The sequence below is a fragment of the Nomascus leucogenys genome, chromosome 5, assembly GCF_006542625.1.
Source record: "Nomascus leucogenys isolate Asia chromosome 5, Asia_NLE_v1, whole genome shotgun sequence".
Taxonomy (NCBI): Eukaryota; Metazoa; Chordata; class Mammalia; order Primates; family Hylobatidae; genus Nomascus; species Nomascus leucogenys.
In genome coordinates, this window is record NC_044385.1 from 83,695,997 (window position 1) to 83,709,242 (window position 13,246).

Consider the following 13,246-nt stretch of genomic DNA (forward strand, 5'->3'; position numbering starts at 1 on the left):
TATCCAAAAAGAAAAAAAATAAACGACTGAAACCGAAGATGTGGGCACAGTAATTGGAAGCCATTATTTGAAACAAAGTGTCAAGGGGTAATTTGCTATGCTACAATAAAACATGTATTGATTTTTCATTTAAAGAAATTGAAATAACATGGCGGAAACATTCTATTTTGAGCAATATCACCAAACAATAAGAGATATCTTATTGCATTTGTGTGTAAGATACTCTTGTCAGTTTTCACACACCATTAGGTTTAATCACTTTGAGGTATATTATGTAACTTGGATACATTGATTTGTAAGATCTGCACTTGCTAAGGACATGTGAATACTATAAGTACATATGTAATGTAGAATTTCTTTAGCATCCCACAACCAATCAGTATAAAGTTTGACTCAATTTCTTTTTAAAGCTACTTGACATTTACTCTTCTCCTCCTCCACAACATTTATTTTATGAAGTAGAATGCCTTAGAGAGAAAATATGACTTAATATTAATATAGATATAAACCCAAAAGAAACAAAATATGTGCATTTGTACTAAATTGAGAAACGCCTTTGCTAATAACCCATATTGCTAATATATAGTATGTTTTAGTGAAATTTAGCATAATATTTCTTAAGGAAAATATATTTCTGCCTTTTTTATCTAAATGAAAAATATAATCAATGCCTTTTAATAAATGTATAAATATGAAATATTTTTAATGTTTAAGTTTTCATTTTCTAGAAAAGTAGGAAAATTATTTATATATTGTCTGAAACAATGCAGAGTATCATCTGTTGGCATCATCCATTCATACTATCCATATTAAGTATCTGACTAAGTACATGCATGTATATGGAGCTATATTTACAAATATAACGACATGTATTCTCCTTACAGAAGACGATCTCTTTTGATCATTAATCCAAATACCCATATTCATATGTGCACATTTTGTGCACATGTATTGTTACACATTTCATTTAACAACTCACTAGTATATATGGAAATTTTAAGTAAATTTACCCCTGGAGACGATACCAAACATCTGATATACTATACATAGAAATCAAACACAGTATGCAAACTGAAAAGAGAAGTTTCAGCAGTTTTAAAAAATAAATAAAAATAGGCTGGGTGCGGTGGCTCATGCCTGTAATCCCAGCACTTTGGGAGGCCGAGGCTGGTGGCTCACCTGAGGTCTGGAGTTCGAGACCAGCCTGACCCACATGGAGAAACCTTGTCTCTACTAAAAATACAAAATTAACTAGGTGTGGTGGCGCATACCTGTAATCCCAGCTACTCGGGAGGCTGAGGCAGGAGAATCACTTGAACCCGGGAAGCAGAGGTTGCAGTGAGCCGAGATTGAGCCACTGAACTCCAGCCTGGGCAACAGGAGCAAAACTCCGTCTTAAAAAAACAAAATTACCCTCACCTTTCAATAGGTGTCAGAGAAAAAGCATCAGATTACTTCTACATGATGAAATCCAGGAAATGTAAATATTAAAACATAAAACTGAAAAAAAAGCAAAAATAGTGATTAATTTGTAGACACTTTAAGAAAATATTTGTTTCAAAGTATTTGGTATGATTTGGAACAATTACATTTGTGTTTCTTGGGTGCTGTCAATTGAATCTTACAGTCAGCAGCATCAATTTTACTGGCATATGTACTTACGTCTTTTGCCAAATTGTTTATTTGTGAACCATAATATGGAAGACAAAAATTTAATTTTGTCATTTCAATCTTGTTTTATCTTTCCACAGTCTACTTTTTAATTTACTCCATTGTCATTATCAGCAGCAGTGTTTTTATTGCTAGGTAGGTATTTTATATTTTGAAGTTTCTTTTTCAACAGCCTGGATTAGTTTCCTAGGGCTGCTATAAAAAAGTATCACTAACTGGGTGGCTTAAAACAAGAGAAATATATTTTCTCATTGTTCTGGAGACTAGAAGTACAAAATCAAGGTTTAGCAGAGCCATGCTTTCCGTGATGGTTTGTTCTTCATTTCATCCCATATCTGTCCTTTTCAGTCCAAGTTGGCAATGTTTCTGCTAGTATAAAATTCTCAAAAACTTTGTTCATCTTCTGTGTTGATAGGATCAGGAATAGACAAGATAGTTCTCTATAGATCCTTCCTCAATAACTCCATCTCTAATCCTAACCACTGTTGAATGGTGGATTGGATCCATAAGTCACTTGCTTAATCATTTTAGCAAATGGTTGTTGAGCCACACCCTTGGCTCTGTTTCCAAAGCATGCTATCTGATTGGCAGTTGAGAATTTTCCAAATCAAGTGCTGCTTCCATTTTCCTTAAGAGTTCATTCCTCAATTATTCTCTTTTCCTTTAATTAATTTTCTCAGTTTCCTTTTTCTTAACTATGTAATTTTCTCAATTCCAAAAGTAATTGCGGTTTTTGCCATTAAAAAAAAAAAAATTGCCAAAAACGCAAGTACTTTTGCACCTAGCTAATATAAGCATCAGGAAGTAACCACACCACACACATCACACTTAGCTTGGAGACCTGAGCTAAGAATCCAAGTTCATCACTTACAAGTTCTACCTTCTACTTAGTAGTAGATCACAATTTGGCAAAGTTTTCTGCCACTTTATAATAAGGATTGTCTTACTTTCAGTGTCCAAAAACATTTCCATTTGAGACTATTTGCATTTCTGACTATATACATGTATGTCATAAAAAAGCTTTCTCTGTAGCTTTGTGATATATGACCGTGTGTGTGTGCGTGTGTGTGTGTGTGTGTGTGTGTGTGTGTGTATGGTCATAATAAAAGCTTTATCTGTAGCTTTTCTTTTGCTTCTGAGCCCCCAGCAGAATCAACTTTAATGTCATTATTTCCTTCAATAGTATGTTTGAAACAATGTAGGCTTTTTCTATCAAGCACCTCAAAGCTCTTTTAGCTTCTACCCATGGCAGAATTCTAAAGCCACTTCTACATTTTTAGATATTTTTTACAGCAGCACCTCACTTCACAGTACCAAAATTAGTCATGGTTTTCTAGGGCTGCTATAACGAAGTACTACAAACTGTGTGGCTAAAAATAACAGAATTTTATTATCTCATAGTTCTGGTGGCTGGAAGTCCAACATCAAGGTATAAGAAGGACCATGCTCTGTCTTATGGTTCTAGGACAGGACCCTTCCTTGACTCTGGTAATTGCCAGCAATCTTAGACACACACTTCAATCTCTGTGTCTATGGTCCCATTATGTTCTCTCTATGTGACTGCCTCTGTGTCTCTGTTTTCTCTTCTTACAAGGACACAAGTCTTTGGATTAAGGCCAACTCTAATCCAGTATGACCTCATCTTAAGTAATTACATCTGCAGAGACCCTATTTCCAAATAAGGTCATATTCTGATGTTCTGGGTTGACATACATTTTGGGGTGGGGGGCAGTATCCAATCAAGTACACAGCCTATAGCTGTTTTTCCTTCAACTTGGATGACATCAATTTTTCTGATTAAAGGAGTTGTGTACTTTATGTGACTCTGCTTATATTATTTTAAAACTATATGACATATTTTGAATATATCTAAAATACATTAGATATTGACTATTGAGTTCGAATTATTATCAAGTAAATGTAAAGTGCCTTCTACATAGTAAAATGGTTAATGGATATTAAAAAGTCTTATTGTTTGTACGATTAAAAATCTAAGAGGGTCATGTTACATGCCGAAAAGACAAATGAGTTTGGTAACAAAGTAAGAATATATGAAGGTCGTAGACTTTGAACTTCTTTTATATGTATTTGGCAAGAACTAGTGCTTTTTCAGAATTTCAAGATGAACATAATAACAAGGTAATTTATAGATAATTCTTTTTCCCTAAACAAACATTCAGTATATTCTGTATTCTCTTTACTCTGTTAAATATTACAATAGTCATCATTTAAACATGTGTGTGAGGCAGACTTATTTTCAGGTGTTTCCATGTGTTGTGAGGGTATACTTTAAAAATAGGACAGAAACACACACAAATTAAACACAAAGCCAGGGGAAAAAGAAAAGAATGAAAGAAACATCCCCAGGGCAACAGTGAGAAAAAACCATTTGAGCTTCCTGTTATTAATTGTTCAACCTGTTTTACTTTGGAATCCTACATAATTATTTTCCGGGGAGGGGCAAACAACAGATATTGAATAAAGGTTGAATCTCAGAAAATGAGACTATTTTAAAAATAAAGTTACTCTTGCTCACCAACGGGCATTTTTTTTGGCAAGACTTTTAGGCAGCAATTGATTTCTCATATTCACTGTGCATTTCAATGACATTAATGCAAAACAAAATATTCTTTTTTTGTTTGTTTTAGTCTAAGAAGTAGATCAAATATACATGTACATATCTAAGTTAGAGGCTCATAAAAAGCAAAACAAAAACAAAAGCAAGAATATACCACAGCATTTTCTTAATTTTGTATTACATACATGTTTCATGTTAGGTAAAAAAAAATAGAAGAAGTTACAGAAATATATATATATATGTATAAAATATATATATACTTCTCATTGCTAAAGTCAGTACATTCTTAAATTAGGTGACTGAGTAAAGGGCTAAATTACAAATAGTGTCTTGTTTCAAGTTCTAGACAGCATATATTGTATAACTAACATTAAGATGCAGTACACATTTTTATTAAAACCTTGGTAACTAGGGATATTATATAATAGTTTGTGACTTTAATTTTTTGGGCCTGCTTGTTCACATCTTCTATCCACTATTGCAGAAAATTATTTTATTTAAGATTAATGAATGCATCATCATCATGAGTGTATTTCTTCCATGGACCTAGGAATACGTCTGGTTACTTTGCACTGTTTTCATCTCATCTAAACTTAAATACCCCCAGAAAAGTAGTTTTCTTCCAATAAGACTAAGTCTTATGTAGCTGGGGAAATACCAATGACCATATCGTTTAGATATTGATCATTCTAAGGAATTTTAATATAAAAGTTAAAATCAATAGAGAAGGATTCATAATTCAGTTGGCCCTTTTTCCTACTTGGTTTTTTCTATTTGTTAACTAAAAATATTTTATTTTTCAAGCATTCCCGACTTTGCTTTCCTTTGCTATCCTCACCCTACACACCATCACAAGTAGACTTCAGTCTGTTGATCTGCTTCCTCCAGGTGAGCAATTTCTTCATCTGCTAGCTTTCTTCTCTGTGATCCAAATTTTACTTGTTAGATGATAGGACTCATAAAACTATACATTTGTAAGGCAGAACATGTGGACTTTATTTCTTTAAAGGAAAATAGCATAGTAAGTGAGTAATTTTCTTTATTGTTTCTGCATTAATGCTTTTAGTATTTCAGGAAAAGCTGTATAGTGTTAACGATTGAAACAAAAATCTAGTCTTACACCAGGTTTTTAATATTTGTTATTCTTAAGTGAGTTTAAGTGGGCCAAATCTTAATTATTTCATATTTTGAAAATTCTACGACTTACATTAATTTCACTTAGGAGATAGTGTAGAATAAACTGATGGAATGGAAAGTGGGCTATACAGGAAAGAAAGACTTGATTATTTTCTTTTGGTGTAAGTTGTTGGTGTAGATGCAATCTGCTTCACTGTTGCTGCCTGAAGAACTGTGTTTCACCTGAGAAACTGAGTCCCCAAATTCCTCTTTCCTTTTGGACTCAATTACACGTCATATTAGCCAAGTGTTACTTTGTGAAAATACATTAAAGGCTTCTTTACACAATACTTTTAAAAACCTTTACATAGCAGCCCCATATAGTTTACTAAAGGCAAGGCAGAACCAAAATTATATAAATTATAATGGCTAATGAAGCTAAATATTTAAATCCCTGGAACTCCATAAATTATGCAATATATTCCAATCTCTAAGTATGCTCTAGATGTGATTCAGATAATCTTGGAAAACATTAACATTTGAAACGACTGGAAAAATTAAGTAAAAAACGAGAAAAAGTATTCCTATCTCAGGTGAAATTTTAGCTCAACATATTATACTATTCTACATCTGGATATCATCCAAGTCTCTGAATCATTTGAATGCTTTCGAGAGATTTGATTGGTTTCAGCACAGTCTAATCACTACATAAGAAAAACAGTTGCTACTGGAGAAAATGATTATATCAGGTTGTTGCTGTGCTTGAAAAACATACATGTATATTATAGTAATCTAAGAATCGCAATTTTTCTTGCTTTATTCTTGCCAGAGAAAGAGACAAGGTTGCTTTATTTCTTGTATGGAAATGAATAGAAACTGGAGGAAAATAGAACAACTTTAAACAGACAAGGTTATAGTTGGGAAAGTTATACCTGTCCTTGATTTGGGGATAATAAGTTGAGAAGTTTGAAACACAAGCATGTGCATGTGCATGTGTGTGCGCACGCACACACACACACATAAGGTCTATATAAAGTCTTCCTTGTTACCCTTGAATAGCTGTGATTTCACATTGATTAAATTTTAATTAGTTGGGAAAAGAGTTATATTTTTTTCATTCAGCAAAAATTAAATTCAAGGGTATCATTTATACCAATAAATCATTTTGGATTTTAGAATGTAAATTCTTATACATTATTTCATGTGTTCCTAAACGTATTTCTGTCTTGATCTCACATCCATTTCCTGCTCAAATGTATGTGAATGCTCACTGGTGCATACATGCACAGGCACATGTACACCTGTGCAGAACCATGGCCATTTACCAACAAGAAATAAAGAGCTAGTGTTGTGATTGAGCACCAGGAAAACTGGAAACTGTTGTTAGGTAAATTAAGCTTTATTTTATGTCCACTAAGTAGTTCTCAGAGATTGTTGTCTTTAGGCAAGGCCCCATCTATTCATTTCCATCTGGTATATGAATGTAATTTTTTAATCATGTGTATGAAGGATGCATGCATAACTATATGTACATTTGCTTTTTAGCTGTATTCCTTGGGTGATAATTATGTGACAAATTTGAAGTTATCATTTTAAATTTACATTTTCTCAAAGTATCAAGATAATCAGGATAGCAAAGCTTGCAGATATTTTCTATTGAATGTATACTATAAAACTCTTCAATTTAGAATACAATTGTTGAGGCTACTGAATGTAATTTTGCATATATATTTTGATTATTATAAAATTACTATAATATAATCATTTTGTGTCTATGTTATAAAATAATCAGAATAATATTTTTATTTTTGTTTAAATTATCTCCCAAATAGACAGTTCATATGGATATAATCTTGTGTTTTATAGGTAATAAATACATCAATAAGTTATGTATCTTAGGATGTATACTTTTTAATAAATACTTAATCTAACAATACATTATTTATATTTGGGATTTTACGCAAAATTATGTGCAGATATATTTACATTTAGTAATAAAACAACTATACTCAATAAGAAAAAATGCTTAGATAGAAAGTTTCTTTTTACTAAGTACTGCTAACCTAATAGTTTTTCCATTTTATAATAATAGCAGGTAGGTTTCCTCTGTGATCATAAATACTTTTATCATTTAAAGAATGAGCTTTAAAATAAATATATTACTGGAAATTTGTCAAATCAAATAGTTGTAGTTCACTTATGGGTAGACCTTGGATTTTAATACTGGGTAACTTTAGCTCAAGTCAAAAACTCATCTGGACCTTAAAAATATACACATTCACGGTTAGAGTGAAACTTACTTAAATTCAAGCTTTTTTCTCCTTTGAGCAGAGACTTTGTGATCCCAATTATGTGTCCAATAGAAGTGTCCACATTCTCTGATTGACCTATGAATTGTATTTCTAAAGGAATTTTAGGGTCCAGTTAGAAGATTACTGCTATTTTCCTAAGCATTATAAAGAAATTTGCTGTGAAAGCAAATGTAAAAATCTGACTTACTAGAATTTAAATTTATTTTTTTTAATAATAGAGTTGCCTAAAAAATTTATTTTGGCCAGGTTATGGAGATCTTAGAACACCAAACTGAATAATTCATCATACATCCATTTTTGATAATGAATATGGAAATTGTTAAATGGCTCCTTGAAAATACCTTTGGTAGCAACAAAAAAATCACTTATTTCTAAGACTGAATGAAAAGATTATTAATAAGAAAAACTCAAATATAGCATATTTGAATTAAGAAAGACTATCTTAATTAGTTCTTCTGTTATATTAATATGAATTCCTTTTTAGATTGGATTCAGATTAAAAGTCTGAAAATAAAATAATTGCTTATACATTTGTATTTATTTTCTTGTTAATACTACCCTTTGGGAATGCACTTCACTCTTACTCTCTGTTCTTTGCTCTGGGTATGGCTGATTTTTAACAGAATCGCAGAAAATACTCTTCAAGATAAGAAAGTATTTAAAACATCACTGTTAGACACTTTTTTATCTCCATACTGCATGATGCATGGTAACATTTTCCTTAAAAACACATTTTTATCTTTACTGTGATTCAGAAATAGCCCTCTCCAGTAGCTTTTTTGCCCCTCAATTTGATTACATAGCAGGATAGTCTAAAGAACCACATCTCCTCTCTTTTAATATGTAAAGTTCCTGACCCGTTTTACCAATTTCTCCAATGCTTCAGTGTGTCTTAATGATTACAAAACATTAAAGCTGTTACTAGAAAAATGGCTTGTCATTGCCAGTAAAACCTATTACAAGAAACATTTCTGTATATTTACTTTAGAACATGGATATTTAGTGCATTGATTTTACTTAAAGTTTTATTCTTGGGATGAACCAATTGTAGAGGATAAAACACATCAGCTTCCAATAAATTTATAGCACAGTTACAGGTGATAAGAACAGAATGGTTTTAGCGAGGTAATTCCAAGAACAGCCTTTATTTGAAATGGCAGTTATCATTCCTTTCCTACCCTTTATAGGTATTTTTGACTATTTAAAATAATAGTAGCCATAAGATTCACGGTTTCAGCAGCTTAGTGGTAGGGGTATTGTTTGAGTAAGATCAAGGCCGAATTGTTTAGGTCCAAATGCCTGTATTTTATTCTAAAGTTACCTTTGGAAACTGTCATTTTAATTGTCCTCTTAGAAAGATTCCACTTCATAGGAGACATTTGTATGCATTTATTAAGGTACACATTTATTATTATTTTTCTGTGTGTGTGCATGCATGCATATATATGCATACGCATGAACGCATTGAAGGAATTTAGCTTTAGTTTTTACATTTTTGTGATATAAGTACTTTTTGTAGAATCATTTATGGAGTAGTATAGTTTCATACATATTTCTCACTCATTTGAATCTTTAAAAAAACCTTTTGTATTACTTCTTTCATCAAAAATATAGTATTTTTGATAGTACTTGTCTGAGCAAGACACCAATCTGTTCATCTACACATGCCCATTTAATTTAACAAAGGAAGCTTTAGACCTATCCCAAGTAGAAATCTGTGAGTTTAATAAATAGCTTCTGGAAACTAGAATGTCATTAAAAATATTAAAATATTAAAAACATTCTTTAAAAATCTATCTTCTGGGACTCCCATATCCTATTGGCAGAGGTTGATTGCTAAATAATAAGCCAGAGAAGATGAACTGCATCTGAATTAACTGTTTTCTGAGAGTGCTAAAACTGACACCTGATTCTGTTTGCTTGTTGCTAGCAATTGAAAACAAGAGCTGCTAGAAACAAGATGAACAACAGGATTTAAACTGGTAAATAGATATACATCCCAATAGCAATCAGACAGCAGGCAGAGAAAAAACACTAATAAGACTCTCTTGCTTGCTTCTTACAACGAGTTTGGCTTAATAGGCATGTTTTCATTGACCTTCCTTACAGGATTACCACTTTTCTAGGAGGATGACTTGAATCTTAGATGTATTCATCCATGTCATCAAAAATGGTGTCATTATCAGAGATGCGGTTAGCTTACAGAGGCAATAAAAGCATAAGGAAAACATCCTCTCTAAAGATGAAGAATAGTAGAATACTTAAACAGTCTTGGGTCTGAAATTCACAGTATTATTTAAGTTGCTAGAATTTTAAATTTGTCCTTGTAAACCAAACAGCTTTTGCTAACTACTGCATGCCAGAGCATAGGTTTCTCACTGCATATAAATCAGGTTCTTTTGGAAATTGCATTAACTCTTTCAAGACTCTAAAATTACAAAAACTTATTAATTCATATGTTGATGATAGGTGTTGGCTAAAGTGTAAGATACAGAGACAGCTCACTTAAAAGAGAAAACTGTCTCATTCAACACGGCAATGCAGTAGAAGAAAAAAACAAAAGAGAAACGTAGCAGAGAAGAAAGAAACCTATAGGTCCTGAGGTGTAGTTTTCAGGATACTCACTGTTTTCCATAATTTAAAATTATAAAGAGGTGATTATTTAAATATAGGCTTTGATTTCAATAACAGTGTCGCTGGTTTAAAAAATTTCCTAAGGGGAAATTATTCTGACCTCCAAGTTCGAGTAGAATATATGTCAGGCAGGATTTATTTATCTCATAATTTAAAATGGTATCTTCAATAATAAATAGATAACTTTATATTTTCTATATAAACATTGTTTTTAACAGACATCTGATATTACTGTAAACAATGTGTATCTCACAGCAATAGACAGCTATTATATACAACTTCATTTGGTCCTGGGCTCACTCTGAATACTGACATTATAGTCTCACAAATGAATGGTACTGAAATGAGTAATTTATAAAGTATGTGGTTGTTCCCATTATAGGTTACCCATAGTATTTGATAACTTTTAATTTAATGATCCTTTCCACCATTTAAAGCATTTTGTTCAAATTCAGTAGTGTACATTGAGTGTGTCATATATTCAAGGAATGGAATGCTGAAGAATATATTGTAGTATCTTGATTTCAAGGGACTTTAGGGTCTCCAGGTAAACAGATAAAAAATAATAAGGAATGCAGAGTAATGCTGTAATATGTAATTCAACAGGAAAATCGTTACATTATCTTCAAAGAAAATATAAATGCTTATTTAGGAAAAAATTTGAATTTTTTAAAATTTATTGTTCTTTATATAGTGTATCAAAAACCTTTTCAATGGTGTATCAAATATGAAAAGCGTTCTGAGATTCAACATCTATCTTACTCTTTGTTGTTGTCTTTGCTTTGTTGATATATTTTTTACCTCCCTTTGGAATACCTAACGAATCTCTTTTGTTCCAGACTCTCCATTTTCTGATCTTCTAAAATAATCCTTTAATATTTCAAATATTTCATCATATGAAATGTTATGTTTGGTCAATGATAACAGAAAATTAGAGGAAGAGGGAAGAAAGATAATGTAGACATAGGAAAAAGAAATATTTTTCTAATGAAGAATTTAAAAATGCAATATTTATGCTGGTAACATAAAATACCAGTTTAAATGCGCATTAAGACTTTCTTTAGAAGAAGCAGGATGATATGAAAGCTGAAAGCTGAGTCTGGGGGCTGGAATGCCTATTCCAGTGAATCATTCAGGTCTTGTCGTGTCTGTTGGAGATACTCTGGCTTGAGCCAAAAACTCTAGATATCCCTTTTTAGAAATAATGCTGATTTGGATTCTATTTACCCTATAGCTCATCCCAATTCTATAGTTTCATAAATGGTGTCTGATGTCTTTCCAATCAACCACCGAAACAATTCAAGAATCTTTGAGACATATGATACACTGCTCAAACACTTATACTAATGCTTCATTGCCTGCTGCATTAAATTTGGTCTTTTACTTAGAACTTTTCCATTCTTTTTTCAGATCCTAGCAAATTTTCTCTACATTGTTATGTCAAGTGTTGCCATTGCAGCTTAAGTCCTTTGACCTATAAAGCTGTTGTGAAGTGCACATTCCCATGTGAGGTGTGTTTCTTTTCTTAATCCTTTACCTGGAGCGCCCTCTCTCTGCTCTCCACTCTGTTGAAACCCTGATCAGCCTTTGAATCACAGATCAAGCACCACCTCTCGCATAAAGCCTTTCACAATATTACAACCTACGCTTTTCTCTGTATTTCTGCTGCTTGACGTTCATATGACATAGTTCAAAATGTAACTGATCATGAATTATTTCCCATATGCTGGTTTCACTCTACTTTTTAGTTTCCAAAGTTTAAACTCATCGGTAAAGAGATATAGTCTTACAAACTTCAGAATTTTAAAAGTAGATAGATCTAGGTTTATTTACCACAGACCTGTATCCAACAAAACACTCATTCTACAACATTCTATCCAAGATACCCCTCCTTGAAAACTTTCAATTCCTAGGCAAGGTGCGGGGAGGTGTGTTTTTTTTTGTTGTTTTTGTTTTTTTTTTACCTTATAAATTATTGTGTGTAACTTCTTTAAAATAATTGCTGAACTACACACATCTAATGCGCCCACAAAATGTGAGCTGTCTTTATGCTGGTGGGACGTTTGAATTGTATTGTTTTTCCTTGAAAGTCTCTGTCAGCATACTTTTCTCAAAGTGAATATAAACCTTGTTCTAGTGGTATAGTATTGAGCTTCAGCCAGTTCTCTTCAGGGTACCTGTTAGGAGAAAGATGGTTCCATTTAGCTGTGCCTTTACTTCCAAGCATCTGCTGCTGCCCCAGGTGATGGCTGTGCCTACAGAAGGGAATCCAGGGAAGGGGCAGATTAAATTTTCAACGTTAATCTCAGTGGCATGCCATGGGACACAAATGATATTTGTGCCATAAATTCCCAATGCATGGTTTAGATTCTCATTGTTTTGTAGTCCTAGCACTTCTGTATCAAATACTGTTTTGCATTTATTCCTTATCATAAATTTCGTTTCAATTTGTCTTAAGTTCTGTTCACCTTAGAGCACTATCTATGTGTGGTCAATATATACGCCAGAAAATTCCACTCCGGTAAACATTTTACTATGTCCAAAGGGTCACAAACACTTAAAACCATCCCCGAAGGTGTGCAGGTGCACTGAACAGTAAGTGCAAATGCTCCAAACAGCTCCAAATACCCAGCTGTGATTGGATTCACTTGCTTATGATATAGGACAGTGATTTCTGGTGTCTGAATGCAGCCGTGGCAATACATTCAAAAGCATTGTGTGATGCAGGTGCACGCTAGAGGATTGGTACTTCAAAGCTGCCGTGGTTTGACTATTTGATAGTATTATAACAACTTCCTCTCCAAAATGTGCTCTCTGCTATCAAAAGCAGATAGAATGGCACTTCACAATGTAAAATCTGGAAGCCAGATTAGCAGTGTATACTCCTCAAAATGTATACATTTTTTTCTCATAGTATTTTTATTACCTGGGCTAT

General features: G+C 32.7%; 1 protein-coding gene across 2 annotated transcripts in view; it reads left to right on the plus strand.

Moving 5' to 3' along the window:
- PCDH17 (protocadherin 17) overlaps positions 1-13,246 on the plus strand; it is a 100,311-nt gene that overhangs the window by 75,643 nt on the left and 11,422 nt on the right. The window contains exon 5 of one of the 2 annotated variants that reach the window (XM_030813464.1): positions 5,054-5,137. The exons of the other annotated variant lie outside the window; for it this stretch is intronic. Coding sequence (XP_030669324.1) covers positions 5,054-5,137 — 84 coding nt within the window. The remainder of the gene's footprint in view (positions 1-5,053; positions 5,138-13,246) is intronic. 2 annotated transcript variants of the gene reach the window in all.